Raw genomic sequence first — 17666 nt, forward strand, 5'->3', positions numbered from 1 at the left:
ACGCCCACCCAATTTATTACACCCTGGGTAGAGGTGAGCAGTGTTTTTTTAACAACCAGCTTGGGCCCGGAGTTGAACCAGGATTGCATGATTAGAAAGCCAACGCCTTACCTCACTACCCATAAGTATTGACCAGGCCTTAAAACTCGTGTTTTTTTCCGGCAGCCATACCCAGAGCTCCTTCTCGGCGGCCAAATCTGCGTGCTTGGAGGCCAAAATACAATAACGATAGCACAAGTAAATAGCATTAAACTTGCAACAATGTTAAAATGACCACTTAGCGTTGTTGAAATCTGGGCGACATCCTGCAATAGAATCGTTGTACCACGCATTAAATGCTTTATCTGGATTGTAATCTGGTATTGCGGGACCATCTAACGACCCTAAATTGTTTTAACTGCTCGCAGCTCAGTAAATTGTTTCAACTGCATACCGCCTTTCATAAAACCTGACCATTTATTTCGTTATGATGTCACCATTGAGGGTGTGAAGTCACTAACCCACAGCGTTCTCAACTATGAAGACACGTGTTTTACCCACGGATGTCAACTAACCTAGTTCTCCTTTTTAACAACGATTCAATGTCCGACAACATTGAATCGATATAAGAACGACAATATTGCCAGCCGATGTAAATTAGCACTTCGGATTAACACTTTGTTAAAATAAACATCGGGAATTGCAAACAAGACTTACAGCGCTGGTGATCGCAGCTGGATATATTCAACACAACAGTAGTGACTATGATGCGCTGACCTAATTCTGCGTCACTCTTTGATACTACATATTTTCGACATTTAATCCACGATCATTCTATTGCAAAATTAAATAATTGGCTAGAAGAAACCGACGGCCAAACTTGGCCGACGGAGGAGGTAGCACAGGCGGTCATTCAAGCACTACTTAGCGGCCATGGCGCGATGGCCGTCGGCTGCTTTAAGGCTTGTTGACTAAATAGCAATGGTGATGGCATTATAACTCCCATATACGCAATATGTTTTTGACATTTTAAAACTTTACATGTTTAATAAAAGTGGAGTTTAAATGGCTAGTATTCTTGAAATTGTGATATACTTTACCAACATGATCTCAGAAAAAATACCTTACAAGGTATACGGTATCATGTTTGATGTTTGTCCTGATTAACCTGATAAAACTTGTACTAGTTTTTTCACGCTTGTTTTATTGGAGTTACGAGATGTTGCATATTGTAGCTGGCAGGGTTGTCGGTATTTTACCCGACCCAAAAAAAAACGAGTGGGTTTTTTTGAAAAAACCCACTTAAAAAACCCAAAAAAACCCATAAAAAAACCCAGAGCATCATATTTGTCCAGTTTTTATTAGAAAATTAAAAACATAAACAAAAACACTACAAGGCACTTAAAACAAACTTTAAATTAGGACTTAAGGATGTGATTGTGAAGTAAATTTCCAAGAATAAACTGAAAACGCAGTGGATATTGTATAGTACACAAAAATCAAGTAATGCCACTTTGTGTATACTACATTAAAACTCATTTATGCAAGAAGGCCTTATAGTTAAACTGGTGAAAGTACTGCTCTACTGTAGTCTGTATATATGATGTGAAATGCAATTTAGGAGGCTATTTACCAATTACAGATTCTGGATTCCAACGCATGGCTGTTTCAGAGCATTTGCCTAAATGGCCACGCAATCGCTCAATTGCTCATCCATTACTATATATATTATAATATTAAAGTATTTATTATTATTATAATATATAAATCAAATGTAGTTATTACTATCTGAAGCCTTTACAAATTGTTTCACCTAACGGATCATCAGAAGGTCTGCAAAAAACATGTAAACAGTAAAGAATCGATCAGATATAGTAATAACTACATTTGATTTAATTCGCTCTGCTTTGCCTTTTTGCTTGGCATTGAGCACTTTTTGTAGTATTAATAGTTTTCATTGTTTTATTATAATATATATATATTAATGATAAAAAATATTTAAACATGATGGCATAAATGCTCCTTGCCTTCAAAGCAATCCAAATGATGTAATAATGTGATTTCTATCACGGTAGCATCAACTTGGTATAGAAATCAGTGGATGATGCAACATCCAACTTGATCTTGAAATTAATGGATGATGCAACATCCAACTTGATCTTGAAATTAATGGATGATGCAACATTCAAGCAACAACAGCCCTAGTGCATTATTTTATTGAGTTATGCAAGCATGTACTGTGAGTGAAAGGCACTTCATTCGTAAAAAGTAGTTTTGAGGTGAAATAAGCATGAATCTACCTTTTTTTTGCATCTTTTTTAAAAAAAAAACAATAAAACCCAAAAAAACCCGTTTTTTTAAAAAAAAAAACGGGCGGGTTGGGCATTTTTAAAAAAGCCCGGGTTTTTCTCAACCCTGGTAGCTGGTCTCTTTATTTTTGTTGGTTTAATGGCAGGTAATAAAAATATGAAACTGTATTTCTTGAAAAGTTACTATAGCCTAATTCTAGGAATCTAAAATAACCTTAGTGACTCTGCTTAGGTTGCATAACATTTTAGTTCATAATTTATATTAATATGAATTTCAACCTTGCTTACAATTTGGGATGATGCATGACATTGTCTGAGTGAAAACTTTCAAAATGAACCCAAACGATGAGGAGTTTGAGTCTGATGATGGAACGGTGCATGAAAGCCGACCTATCTCGGCATTGGCTCCGACTGTTCGTTTGCAAGAAGAAAGTCAGATGGAAGTGTCGGCTAGCCCTGCGTTCCAATGCTTAGAAGAAGTAAGTTGACTAATACAATTCTATACCACCTGATTTAGTGTAGTTCTTCTTACTTTTATATGTATATGCCAGTGGTTCCCAACCTGGGGGTCACTCAAAGGTTTTGTGAGGGTCACGACCATCGACTTTGTTTGTTGCGACCATCGACACTGATCTTGCTGTTTATGAAAGAATAGTTGGTCGGGGAGACAGGGGTTGCAACATATTTAAAATCAACGTAAGACGTTGTCATCTAAACAAGGCTGGGAACCACTGGTATATACTTTTAATAATCTATTTGTTAAGACTTTATTGTAATGATATGCTTTCGTTAGCAACGTGATTATACCTTGCTACCAAAGCAACATTTATTCCTAGAACCAATTAAGGTTTTCTCACCTTTTTCTGTTTAGTAACATGCTGGTATATTGCTTAGTAAGGGATCGTTCAAATATTACGTAACGCTTTTTTTCCGAATTTTTGGCCCCCCTCCCCCATGTAACGCCAACGTAACGCCTTTTTCAATCCCCCCTCCCCCATGTAATGCTTTTTCACTACTAATTCAGCACAAAAAACTACCATTCCGTACTCGACAGCGTTACGCAACGCTTTGCTTGAACCCCCGATGTGACGCTAACGTAACGCTTTGCATAAACCCCCTCCCCCTCGAAGGCGTTACGTAATATTTGAACGTTCCCTAATATCTTTGTTGTCTCAAACACATTATCACAAAACATTGAATTTTATACTTACTTTGATTTTAAAGATTTTTATTGTTGTCTTTTGCCATGGCATCAGGTTGAATAGGGACCTAGTTCTACAGGTACAATACAGCCACGCAGTTTACATGATTGCTATTCTATTTTGTGGGTGCTGGCAAGGTTGATGCAAATCACTGATACTTAGCCTTGGTTATGAGAGTGCACAATTGAAAATGTATTCAGACTGAGCATAACTAAGTTGTTTAAGCATTTCAAGCTGAGAGAAATGTGATTAACTGTGACAAGTAGAAATTGTTTTCCTCAACAAGACATATATCTACTTGGTTCGTGATTGTGTCTTGAAAATGCTTTTAGTACAACTTTAACAAGTTTTGTATATAATAAATAAATTACTTTTGTATTTAAACAGCAACACTTATTTTGCAATTCCACATTTTACTGGTAACACATTTTCTATTTAAGCTTTTTGATGCTGGAAAAGTAACCGGGACACGCATGGCTGAGCTCAAAGCAAAATACACCGCTATTCACGACATGCTTCGACAGTAAGTGATTTCAGATTAGGCTTACGGGTTGATTTTAAGCTTTGAAAGTTTAAATCAAAGAACTACAAAAGTGTTTGGATGAGTTTCAAATCTGAAGCGAAGTTGTTTCTTACCAACATCAGTGTTTCCAAACTTGAAGAGAAAACATTATCATCACATTGAAATTGGTCGAAAGAAATGTCTAAAGGAAAAACCACCAAGTTTATAGCTTTTTTTGAATACTTTCTTTTTTGTCAATGATTAACTTGTAAGCAAGCATTTAATGTAATGATGCATTACTTTTGCATTGAAGTGTGCAGCCTATATGCCTTTATAATTACACTTAAGACTATGAAGATGTCAAGATGTCAAAGCCGACAAGTCGAAATAAGTTACTTGGCATAAAAAAGACTTGCATTCCAGAACCAGAGAATCAGAAAGCAAACTTCTTCAGGACGCAAAACGCTACACTGTTGAACTCGAAAAGCAAAAGATGGAACTTGAAAGGGTATGTTATGGATAGACCATAAAGCTTTTTTGATTCATGAATTTAATTTAGTCTAAGACTGTTTTCTGTGGGAACTGTATTCTTTCACACATTCTTTAGTGGGTTGTCTTACAATTTGCGCCGTCCATCCCTCGACATTCAACCAACCGCTCCCTCTTCGTTAGACACTGACGAAGTTGTACTGACGAAAGTTGAATCCTTTATCTGGCCTTGGGTGGTGGTATGGCCATGTAGCATTCTCAGAGGAACATGCAACCGAAATGGGACGCTTATAACAACGTTATGCAGTTATTTTTCTAACTATCAAGCGGCCATTTACCAGATTTACATCGTTTCAGCGTCGTGCAATGTCGGAAAGAGTCACTTTTGCGACAGGGTCATGAGTATAGCATGATAAAGGCAGCAGTGACAAAAGGTTTTTACCGCAACAAATCCCATCTAGGGCTCGATTCCGACCTAACAAATAGATAAGAGAGAACATCACTGAGTGCTGTGCGTGTTAAGTGCTTAGCCTATACGACTAAAACCGCTTCTAAACGACTTCTTTTCTTTTAGGCTGACCACTTTCCTGAGAACGTCGATAATGAAGTCGGCAAGCTTCGGCAGGAACTTTTGAAACGTCACAATGAAATACAACAGATCGAAGAGAGAGAATACGAATTGCAATACAAGATGAATGCGTGAGTCGCGCCTGTAGTCGAAGTTCGTTTCAACATGATCCCTCGTTTTTAATCCGAACAACGCTTCTTTTCTTTGGTCAGAGCCAGTCTCAGGATAATTTCGAAAAGTAACTAGAATGTAATAAAAAAAAAAGAGCCCAAAATGTAGATACTAAACTCAGGTTCAGCAAACGTTTCGAAAACTAAACTGCCTTCATCTTCAGTGATATGATATTTCAATGCCATTACCATTTATAACACTGCAGATGAAGACAGTATATATATAGTTTTTGAAACGTTTGCTGAACATGAGTTTAGTACAGTATCTACATTTTAAGCTCATTTTTTGAATAGATTAACCAGGCATTCCAACCATTCTTCTCCTAATTAAAGTGTAATGTGCTTGATTTGTCATGACACGTTATCGGTTATGCTCAAGTATGATTGTGTACGGGTGTTACAAGCGGCTACGAAATAGGAAACTTAAATCTGATTCAGTGTTAGTTGACACTGTGCATCAACGCTTAACAGGCTACAAGAAGAACTTGGTATACTGAAACACGAGTATGAACGGATTCCAAAGCCAGATGAGCTCGATACGAAGAAGCGGGAAGTTGAACTCCAGTGCGAACAAACAAAGAAGGAAAATGCACAACGGATTGCCGAGCTCAGAAATCTCAAGGCAAGGTTCTATTCTTTTAGTTTGGTTTGGTATAGTTTGCACAACAATTTAATATTCGGTTGCTGTTTGTGTGCCTGAATCCAAATTGGTTCTCAATTTCTTTCAATGGCATTCCTTTCAAAATTGATTCATTCTTCGATTCATTTTTCGATTCAAGATCGATTTCATCTTTCAAGATCGATTTATGTCTAAAGATGCTCCATACACCGTATTTCAGATCAGGATCTTCTCATTTACTACAATTCCTCTTATTTTTCTGTTTAATTAGTTATCAGTGGATAGATACCCCTGATATTTCGGAGTATTTCATGAACTTTATACATTTTATCCTACTGCAACTATAATGGAAATAATTTTAACCCTACAAGGTAACTTACCAACGATATACTGTATAAAATAATGACGTAGTGATATTTTGTTTCCAGGAAGATTTGGATGCAAAACAACGGCAGAATACGATGGATGCAAAAGAGCTGGAACAAAAACTTGAAGAGAAAGAAGCGCTAAAGAACAGTCTGGTTCAAATCCATGGAGTTCCGACGCAGATCGCGAAGGAAATCGATAAAATTCAAAAGCAGAAAGTGTACGATTTCACATTCATCGTTTGGCAAAGAATATCGCTACCTCAGCCTGAAAATAAGTCCCAGTTTTCAACGTCTGCAGACGTAGAATCAATAGAAGAAAGGACCAATTTTCGGGCTGTGTGATTTTTCTAAACAGTTCTTTCATCGATTAGATTACTATTCTTGTTAGTTCTCAACTCTTTAGCTACAGTTGGTGAAACTACTAGTAGGTTGTGGTCATAAAGCAGATATTGACTGCCATCAGTTACGTTTATTTACCGTTATATTACGTTTAAAGATTCTTTATTCTTTGCATTTTCTAGTGAAACTGGGAAGCGAAAGGCCGATTTAAGCGGAACATGTAAAAACCTGGAAGTTGAAATGAAGGTTTTTGAAGGAAAACGATACAAGATTGAAGAAGAGAAGAGAGAGGTTAGCATGGTCTTTCAGTTTATTGACATGTTTTAAGTCAATTATTTCAGCTTTAATAAACAAAAATTGAATGATTAGCGGAAAGCACGAGTTGTACTATTAGGAGCGATATCCATATTCTCGTCTATTAACGACAGTTTTACAAACAAGATTAATTCAAAATCAATCAATTTTTGAAATGTTATATCATATCGTTAATAAGTCGAGTTTTAAAGGCGGAGCGATAACCTTTCATTGGACCTTGTCAAATCATTGCGACCATTTTTCGAAAAATCTTTTTTTCATACTTTAAGACTAGACACTTAGACAGTACATGACAATACATCCATACAACAACGTCATTTTTACAGATTGCGATATAAAGTTCTAAAGGTGCTGGATTTCAAGCAGGGCTGCCATGCACCCAGACAACAAATAAGTCGCTTTTGCTGTCTGGGTAATCTCACCTTGGTTGCGTTTGCTTAAAGTTGAAAAATAAACCTCGGCTTGACATGCAGGTAGAAGAAGAGCTGGACCACCAAAGGTCGCTGCTTGAAGGAAAAGAGCGGGAATATGACAAGCTGATGAAAGATTTCGAGTTTGAAAAAGAGCGGGAAGCGGTACTATTGGGTGACCGGTGAGCCTGAGCATTGAACCATGATAAAGCTTTGCGTAAATCTTCTTCTGACCCATGAACGCTCTGTCATAGACACAGTGATGACCAGTTGATCTGGCCATCCAAACGTGTCCAACTGTTCAATGCCTACTGGCGTAGCTCCATCAATATCTTAGGCTCCATATTTTATATTAAAAGTATCTCCCGCTTTTAGATTTAATTCGTATCGCCTGTTTGACCATCGTGTTGTAATGCTGAGCGTTCATAATCTTTTGTCTACAGCGCTTCCTTGGACTTATCGTTACGTCACACACAACTTGAAAAGAAGACTGGCCACGATACCCTAACGAGGAAACAACGGGAAAAGGATCGCGATTTGCGACAGTTGAAGAAGCTGGAACAACAGTGGAAAATAGCTAACGATGCATTGGCTCATCAGCAAACTATTTATGAGAAAGTCAAGGATCAGGTTAAAAGAGCATCTCCATTTGTACTGCATTTTTGGTTCAACCCTTGCCGTTTATTTTTTATTTCTGACATTTCATTAAAAAAATTAAAACATGAATATAAACAGCAGGATTGCTAATAAATTACATGAAAAAATAGTTAATTCTAAGTTAAACCGGTTAAGTTATAGACGAATACTGCAAAGTTGTTGTGGCTACACAGAAGATTCGGGCAAAGCAAGATTGTATTCATTGTCGGTCTTTGTCAAAAATAGCCCTCTACAGATTTGATATTACGAGTTACTATTACGCGAGATCTTCTGAGTTTCCTACAAAGTTTTTATTTACCGTGCTCCAGTTAACAAGCGGTCGTTTTAACATCGTTTCAACGTCTCTAGTCGTTCAAATGATGTAAAAAAATACAGTTTTTCTAGATGGAATATAACTTTGGTATTTCCTTGCAGGCTTCTCTTTTCCCGCGTGACGACACTCTGCACGACAAAAGAAAGCAACTTCAAAGCGAAGTGGATGACTGCAAGAGAAAGCTGGGACAACAGGTTGGTCTTTTTCTGCCTTTGTAAAAAGTTCTCTGACGTGGAATGCTTTTGGCTTATTGCACAGTGCCAGTCATGGACAATGTTCTCAATTTTGATTGTGTCGCATCCAGCAACTACGTGATTATCAGAACACTGCATCCTTCTTATCAACAGAAAACTAGGCTCTTCACGCGAAGCAGTGACGATGGAACCTAAGTAATAGTGCGGCTAGAATTTTTTTTTTCACTACAGCACAGAAAGATTCTAAAACTGGAGATTACATGACAGACCCTCCCATTTTTCGTATTAAACTCATTTTTCGTATTTGATATTATAGGTTTGGGAGAGCAGCAATTTCGCTAAACCACAGACGCATAATTGACAACAAATTAGTAGGATTGAATAACATTATTCAAACAATGCAATAAAACAGGGGTCACCAACCTTTATTGCATGCGGGCCACTTTGGCACTAAGGAGAGCTGTGGCGGGCCGCACAAACAAAATGTTAGGTAGGTTGACTCTTATGCCAGAAAAGAGCGCATTTCGTACCCAGTATCCAGCGTTACATGTTGTTCATATTTATGTTAGAATACCGCAGCAACAAAATTAATCGAACAGCGCTACTGCCAGGCCGAGCTCCTTTTACAACACTTTTGACTTTTTTAACAATGCCTAATAAACGAGGCCACTTGTTTTGCGCGCTTATAACGAGGCGAGCGGTTTCATCAGAATATTCGTCGCCAAGCAAGAGTGGTGTTGCCACTTCGCTTCACAACAGATATCTTGCAATTAACAATTTTACTAAACAAGGAAATGTTTGACACATCGCAATACAGCAAACAATAGTAACCAAACATCAGCGAAAAATAGGCTCCAATAACAGGGAAAAAGAAACCAGGCACCATGAAACAAACGCTTGTGGAAATCTCCGAAAAATCGTAATTCTATCGTAATTCATGAACAGTCTTCCCTCTAAAAAAGCAATGAGTTGGTTTTTCATCCTTTTTGTGAAAGTCTATAAAACCGTCTTCCACATTTCTTAAAAAAAAAACATTTTGCAGTAGCCTACTAAGCTAAATATTCTCATAATGCATTCAGAAAAAGTCTTTAAATTTATATATAGCCTAATATTTTGCCAGTTTATTACAAATTGAGTTGGCACACCGACCTATTTTGCCAACAAAAACTTGCATAAAGAGAACACTGCTCGTGAAACACAATAACGGTGAAACGCACTCTAGTGTTTACAATTTACATGACATTTGCAAACTTAAAATAAGCAACCCTATGCTCACAGACAATTTCAAAATTCGAAAACAGACGTTTTAATCAACCACTGGGACAGTGTGGCTGGACATCGCATTGGAATAACTTTAAGCAACCCCCACCTAGAACTATAATAATCAGATTGGTCGGTCGATGGAATCGTATGCAAAGCGAAAATATGCTTCCCGGAAAGTATTTTTTGCCTTCGTGCTCTTTAACTCCTCAAGAAAAGTATTTTTGGTTATACTGGTACGCTGATACCATCCGCTGGCCGCATGCGGCCCGCGGGCCGCCAGTTGGTGACCCCTGCAATAAAACAATCTACAGTACATTGTACGGATTGAGTTCAAACGTTTTCGGCAAACGATTTCATTGGATATTATTCCAGCAGCTCGATTGCTCTCATGATTTGTACTTGTGCTGAGGTTGACTTTGCGTTGTTTCTTTGTTTTTCATGACGTGGCCTGCCTGAGGACCCAGACGGTCCACTTTTAATTGTCGCTTTTTCCGGGAGTCGTTCTATGTGGAGAGACCGTTTACCTTTTTATGTTAAAATTCGGTATCGGTAAAGCAAGCGAGAGGGATACGAGGATAACTTTGCAATATATGTGTGTACTTCGGATTTGAGTTTAACTGTTGTGAAGAATCATAAGATTGTACAAAAAATCAGTTTTTTATCCCCACTTCAGACTCAACAAATCAAAACAAATAAACGACTGCAAGTTAAGGTTGCGACAGGAAGAAGGAAGGATTGTAGGCAAGCATAAAGCTCCTACTCTTGTAACCAGATATAGTTTTCAATTTTTGATGAAGTCATTATTTTTCAACGTTTGATTGTATTGACAAATTGGTTAATGGTTGGTTAATGGTTGGTTGGTTAATGGTTGGTTAATGGTAGGTTAATGGTTGGTTACAAATTGGGTAATGGTTATATCCATGACTACTGAACAAGGTGTTCGTTCAGACAACTTATCGTTGCACTGCGGGATTTGGTTTGTTGATGTGAACTTTTTACACCTTGCAGAACGCCATGACATCTGTGGAACAAGTCAAAGTGGAAGACTGTATCCTGGAGGAGGAGAAGCTCATTAAAGATCAGGAGGAGATCAGATCTGCTGTCGTTGACCTCACCAGGCTTGCACAGATCAAAGCCGACGAGAGGGAGCAGAAATCTCGAGATTTTATGAGAGCGGAGGTGAAATAGGAAAAATATTTATGTTATAAACATGATGTGACATTGCGAAACCAGCCTTTGGCTGTTTTTTCAACGATGTTAGAAGTTGACAATAATAAAATGCATGTGCAAGTGATCTAATTATGATTTTGGAGGTTTTTATGTGCACAGCATGAACTTTGGCTTGTCAGTATTGAAGAGCAGTTAATGAAAGCATGTCAAAGAGGTCTGATTATGACGTTGGGCCTTATTACGTGTATGTACAGTATTATCTTTGGCATATCGCCAGTCAAATTATTAAAGAACAGTTTAAGTAATTCTGCTGCACCCATTCTGTCATTCAGCACCGCTACCACCGGGCAGTACAAGAGCTGAAAGGCAAAGAGCTTTCCATCACGGACCATCGAAAGAAAGCCGCCGAAGTTCAAGTCCATTTGCAAGAGTTTGCTAAGCTCTATGACGTCATCAAGGTACACTGCAAAGTTTAAAATCATTTACTGGGCGTTCTTGTTAGTCTACATAGGCCTACTGCGATTTGATCAAGCGCCATTTCGCCACCAGACAGGTAATCATGCATGCTCACATCGGATCAGGGAAACCATTTTAGGTTTTCAGAATTGATGAAATGAGCTTTTATTGAGATTCATTGGACTTCATATCATGGATATCTAGAGAAGGGGATATGAAGGCTTTTAATACGTCTCACAATAGAAGGGCTTCTGTTTATCGTAAATAATCTCTGTTTACCGTAAACTGACAATCGGCACTGTTAGTAGTTTAATAACTCTTGTTATGATAACCTGCATTGCGCTATCAGTATCAAGCCTGGATACTCACTGCACGCTAATGGTTACTTGTTAATTCAACTACCCGTTTATTTGCTTTAAATCTGGCCTACTGCAAAGACTTTGTTAAAAAAAGCAGCTAACTTGTAACTTTTCAACTGTCTTTCCAAACAAGTATTCTTTAAATATGCTCTATGTAACATTTACTAACTGTCATCTGTAGCTGACTGTACCAGTTGCACAACAAAACTTTCTGCAATTGTGAAAAGAACTGCATGTTTTACGCACTACAAACTACCGCCCTGGTAGTGTCATAAGAATAAGGCAATCGCTGGGAGCCTTCGCATCCCCTTCTTTAGATATCCCTGCTTCATATGCATGTGAATGTATGTGAACTGTACAGTGTATATCATATCCGACGCGGTCTCCGATAAACTAGATGCTCAGATCGTACACTTTGCCGGCGTTCTCTCTACCATGCAGTGTCCCAAAGTGCTCTTGGTTGACTAATTGATTTATTTCCTTTGGAAATGAAATAGGAATGTGAATGAAAACTTCTGAATGCATGCTACAAATATAGCAAGTTTTTTTGATGGTAATCCATTCAGTGATTGTCATGTGGTTAAATATCACCAAGCACTTTACAAAAGTAAAAAAGTCAAAATATTCGATAAACTTTTAGTTTTACCATGTTGTTTTTGTACTGGGCAAGTTATGGCTTTCAGTTTGTTGTAAATTCTGTTAGGTTTTCTGCAGTTCTGTTATCATCCGCAGTCTGGGCTGCAATTGTAAATAGTTTTCTTGTCGCTCTTTAGAACGAACGAAACAAATGCGTAAACCAAATTCAAGCCAGTAAACAGAAATCTGCTGAAATGAAGGAGAAAATCAAAATCCTCTCAAACGAAGTAGAGATCCTAAGAACTACGGTCACAAACATAGAGAAGTATGTTTCAAAATTTCAATTTTATTTTTTGTTCATTAAAAATTTCTTATAACTTCCTTGCTTCAATGGTATTAAGAAGATCAATGTTAGGCGCATTTTGCACCCTACCAGTGTAAAATAACGCATTATGATTATGTCATGAAAGATCTTATTTGGTATGAAATATGTCTCTGATGCAACAGCGCGCTTACCAAATCTTACAAATTGATAAATTGATTATGGGAACCTTTATACCCGGACTGAGAAAGCTTCTTTGAGAGCTTGATCCGGGCAGTTTTGCATACTTGCAGAAGCTTTGAACCTCTAAAGCAAACCCAGGCATCGAGTTTGACAGAGTGAGGTACAGTATCCATTTGTTGAAGTGTTGCTTGATTAAGATTTTGCTGTTACCTTTACGTTTTTTAGGATTTCACTTGACAAAAACTACTGTAAAGTGTCATTCTTGCTTGTGTGTTATCCAGGAATCTTCAAAAAGAACGTTTGAAAAACATGAACTCTCTTGTTCTTCGCGACTCTCTCCGAAACGAAAGGTCAAAGGCCATCTCACTGGAGAGCGAATTGAACGAGAAGCGAGAGCAGTTGAAGATGCAAATCGGGAAGTTGAACACCCTGAACAACCAAGCGGAAGAGAGCATGGTACAACTCAGGAAACGTTACGAGACCGCAGTTCAGCACAGAAATGACAGGTATGTTGAAAAGAGACTCATCAGAACACGCCCCCACAGGATCAGAAAGCGCCGTTTGGAGTCTGCTTTTCCCTCATAACACATTCCCTTGGATTAGTTTCTGAAAATAACAATTACCTGCAAGAAAATGATTCAAATTGTTGCTCAGTTTACAACAACGACGTCTTCCGTCGGGTTTCTTGTGGTTACCTCTTTGAGGCATCGTTGATAATAACGTTTTATATTAAATGTGATAGCACTTCGTTATGTGTAAGTTTTATCAAAAGCATCCGAAGACTGAATGTTTTTTTTGAACGCAGAGGAGTCCAACTTGTGGAGAGAGAGGAAGAAGTCTGCATCTTTTATGAAAAGTTCAACATCCAGGAAACGATGATAAGGAACGGGGATGTTGCGATCCATGGCATGAAAGAAGAAATCAGGTCGGATTGTTGATTTCAGCGTTGCCACACGTACTTTATTCTGCGAAGCAAGCCTAAAAATTTCATGCTTGATTAATTTGCTGTCTTTGAGAATTTTCAATTTCCATAATTTTTATGTGTGTTTTTATACAGCATTGTATCCATCGCAGATATGCATTGCTGTCAGCGTTTTATAAATCAAACAGTAGTGTTTTATCATATTAAGTGTAATATGTCCTGCTATCTATGACTGAAAGTAACTTCTCTCGGCCTTGTTGGTACATACACACTCCCCCACCCCTTGCGAAAATTATATTTGATGCTGACACAGTTGCACCTTCTTATTGTTGATGTAATTTAACGTTTCTTTCTCGTTATAGATTCCTTAAGATGACAAAAGGTGAAGAGCAACGTCTGATAACACTATGTCGGAACAACATGCCGAACTTCAGACATCACAACGATGAATTAGTGACGTTGCAAATCCAGGTACCACGTTGGAAGTCTGATGATGAAAATTTGTAATTTAAACTTTTTCTGAAAGCTGCATTGATGTTTTTTTCTTTATTTATTTTTTAGCTGAAATCTTTCCAGTTTTAAGATTATTTCTTTTAGTAGCTTCACTGTAGTCGGTGGCGTAGCTGAGTGATGAGAGCCCTGGTACGGCACTCGAAATGGCGCCGGTTCGACATCGCTCCAGAGCACGAGCCTGTCTTATGGAATACTAAATAACATGTCGTGAAGATTGGCTTCTTTGTCTTCTCGTCCACTTAATCTAAATCTTTGGTTACTGGGTGCAAGCCTGGATAAAACAAAAAACGTGGTTTCATTCAAAATGTGTACTGGACATTACTGTATGTTAAGTCGCTTTAAGCAGCAGTAACTTAACTCTCGGTAGCATATTACGAACGTGGATTTTAAGCAAGCTATCTATCTACGCTGTTAATGGGTAATCATTTTCGCTTTGTTATAAATGATGTTTTGTTCACTTTTGCTAACTTTTTTCTGTATATAAAAAATCTGTATGGAAATCACTTGTTTCGGTCAAATTGGAAGACATTGTAAATGTTGGACGTCTAAAAAAGTACCCTCCAAAGCTTGGAATCACATCTTGCAGGGTTGCCAATAACATTCAAGCGTAACTATCCTTTAACTCCATGATTCCTGCAGATTATTTGTCTTCAACTAAATCTCTTCGTTTTTCAGCTTTCACAATGCCAGGATAGAATGAACGATCTAGAGAGGCAATTGGAAAACCCCAATAAACCCGGTAGGGTAAGATTGCTGCAGGGTACAGACCCCAACCCTACAGAATTGCGGATGATGATTGAAAACGTGAGTTTTAAAAACAATTGTCTTCTGTTTATATTCACTAGAACTATGAGATTGCAAAATAAAAGTTTTAAGTCTGGCGCTTGAAAACGTATTGATTTGAATACGGGAAGTTAATGGCGTACGATTTATCTTCATCGCATTTCACGTGACCTTTCTTCCTATCAGCTCGAAATCCGATTGGCTGAGAAAGAAGAGAACCTATTGGAGCGTAACCTCGTGTTTGAGCAGACGACACGCGTGACAGAACGCGTCAACAACAAGGTGGACGTGGGAAAGGATGATTCCCTCGCACTAGCAAAGAAGGTAATTTAACATTACTCGCCGACCTGGTCATTTTTGATCGTAGGCCTACACGTGTTTGCTTTAGCGATATTTTGACAAAATCGCGCTCTTGGGATTTCTTTTTGTTCCCGGCTGCGACTTGAAACTTGGAGTTCCGACGCGTGCGTTTTTTGAAATACCCCAACAATATCTCGAATAAGTGTTTCACAGATTTAAAGAGTTTTCATTCGCAACCTACAAGTTAACCCAGGTGTAAATTATGCACGATTAAAGTCGGAAGTCGAACTAGGTTTGCGTTATTAAAAACCCAACTAGGCTACTTATCCGCTGCGCCATCCCACCGCTCTAAATACTCAACGCTGATTTCAAACGCAGTTTTCCAAAACATAACAGCATGACACCTTGATGCAAAAAGCTTGATTGTCTTGTATAGATGGTCGGGCTTCTAAGAAAAGTTTGTGTTATTAAGATTTTCACTATTGCTGTTCAGCTCATTTTTCTTTGTGTTTTAGATCAATGGTTTTCAATCCCGAATAAAGGATGTGACCAGAAAGATGATGGGTCTGGTATCCGAGCTGGCGATGCAGCAAGCAGAGACCATGAAGCTGCAGCAGCAAAGCAAGAGCATGAACATTCAGTTGCAGCAATGCTACACCAAGATGGAGCAGGTTCGACACAGGACTTAGTTATAGCTAGGCGGTGCTGAAAAGGGAAAAAAAATAAGTGAGATCACTATCTGGTTCATCAAAAGCTGCACTGGGTCAGATAGATACGGCAATGTACTGTATTGGTAGCTCAACTTTTTTATACATTTGACTATCACAGATTTAAAGATTGCAACCACTTTTTAACCCAAGAGAGATTTCACGTCCTGCAATAGCAATTAGAACTGTCGCCCTCGGTAATCAAATCTCTGTATGTGATTTGTTTGCTATGAATTAGCTGCTTTTGAAGAGCCAGCTTCCGAACAGGGCCCCCCCCCCCCTTAGGATAAAGGTTTTCCATTTATGTGTAAGCCACTGTAGTGAGAGTAGCCTATATTTCAAACCATTCCTCGCTGGCTGTGGATTACATTCGAGTAGGACGTAATTTAAAAATAAACGTTTAATTGAAGGGTGAAGCCCCGAGCAATGAAATAGCTGTGGAGTGGGAGAAGATGGAGCGAGCTAAGGAGAGACAGAGGTACCATGAAGCTGAAAGGTTGATGGTGAGTATATCAATGCTAACTGTCATCGTGTATTTAAAAAAATGGTCCTCACGTTATCTTATTTTCTTTCTCATCTTTGAAAAACGAGTTTTATCATATCTCTTGAATTGTCAAGAATGGCTCGAGTGTCTCAATTAAAAAGCTTGCTAAACCAATGTTTTTATATCATTTGATGGCCAGACTCCTTTCTCAACTGTCATCATCAACACGCAATTATCTTTAGCAATTTCGGAGGTAAGAACGAAGATCGGCTACCTTGCTTTCCGTCTTTATAAATAAATTTTCACCAGGTGCAAGTCTAAATGCAACAAACAACTAATTTTACTTTTTCTTTTTACTCAATTTAGTTTTACTTTTTACGAGAAGTGTATTCAACATTAATTTCAGGAGGAGCAAGAGGAGCTACAGTATCAACTTCCTGGTGGCACTTCCACGACAGCCGAGCCTCGTCCGAACGCCTACATCCCTGACGACAACACGGAGCTTCCGATCCCCAGACCATATGGATCTCTGGCACCATTCAAGCCTTCTGAAACCGGCTCATCCATGAGACACATCAGGAAGCCCGTCTTGAGACCGATAGAAATTTAGGCTCCAAAGATCGACTTTAAAGGATCGGCTTGTGAACGTCATAATCGCTAGCGTATCGGCTTTGTCGTCAGCGACAACGTTTACAGTGATGATGTTTCTAGCGTTGTAAAGCGACTTTTAAAAGCAACAGTGGTGACTAGATGACTTAGCAGTCAAACTACTAAATAATTTTAAGTACTCTCTTCGGACCGAAAAACTTTCTAACTTGTAATAACATCCATTGATATCTCGTGTTCAATTGAATCGAATGTTCTGGAAGAAATCCTGCATTTTGTCATCATCCTGTTACAATAATTCTCATTGCTAATTACATGCTACAGTTGGGTTATGTTTTATTGATCGTTGTATCCAAGTATTTTTCAACTCGTTTCTTTTGCTTTGTGCTCTTAACCCTTCACATTTTATGAAATAAATTTAAATTTTCCAAAAGATTTTTTCAACCTATGTTTCATGTACACTGGTTGTAGGTGAATACAGCCTACAATGTTTATCAATTGGAAAAAAAGTCTCGTTTCATTAACCCAGGAAAGTCCTTGCATCAACCTGACCTGATTTCTAGCAAGAAGCGGTTTCATCATGGCTCA

General features: G+C 38.3%; 1 protein-coding gene across 1 annotated transcript; it reads left to right on the forward strand.

Annotated features, from left to right (window-relative positions):
• Positions 1-2514: 2514 nt before the first annotated feature.
• On the forward strand, positions 2515-17513 carry LOC145777082 (coiled-coil domain-containing protein 146-like). The gene is made up of 21 exons (XM_082588370.1): positions 2515-2767; positions 3931-4013; positions 4416-4500; positions 5056-5180; positions 5691-5841; positions 6267-6424; positions 6728-6836; positions 7334-7452; positions 7714-7900; positions 8342-8434; positions 10706-10876; positions 11200-11325; positions 12456-12583; positions 13045-13269; positions 13569-13688; positions 14048-14156; positions 14874-15002; positions 15168-15305; positions 15797-15952; positions 16399-16491; positions 16879-17513. The coding sequence occupies exons 1-21, from the start codon at positions 2621-2623 to the stop codon at positions 17080-17082; spliced, it is 2856 nt and encodes a 951-aa protein (XP_082444496.1). The 5' UTR covers positions 2515-2620; the 3' UTR covers positions 17083-17513.
• Positions 17514-17666: the final 153 nt, after the last annotated feature.

Source organism: Aplidium turbinatum, chromosome 9, assembly GCF_918807975.1.
Source record: "Aplidium turbinatum chromosome 9, kaAplTurb1.1, whole genome shotgun sequence".
NCBI lineage: Eukaryota > Metazoa > Chordata > Ascidiacea > Aplousobranchia > Polyclinidae > Aplidium > Aplidium turbinatum.

Bases quoted from the DNA above. Each gene is read 5' to 3' on its own strand.
- LOC145777082 (XM_082588370.1), top strand. From the start codon at position 2,621: ATGAACCCAAACGATGAGGAGTTTGAGTCTGATGATGGAACGGTGCAT. The intron at 2,768-3,930 runs GTAAGTTGACTA...TTTCTATTTAAG, and splicing joins CGTTCCAATGCTTAGAAGAA to CTTTTTGATGCTGGAAAAGT. The intron at 6,425-6,727 runs GTACGATTTCAC...TGCATTTTCTAG, and splicing joins AAAATTCAAAAGCAGAAAGT to TGAAACTGGGAAGCGAAAGG.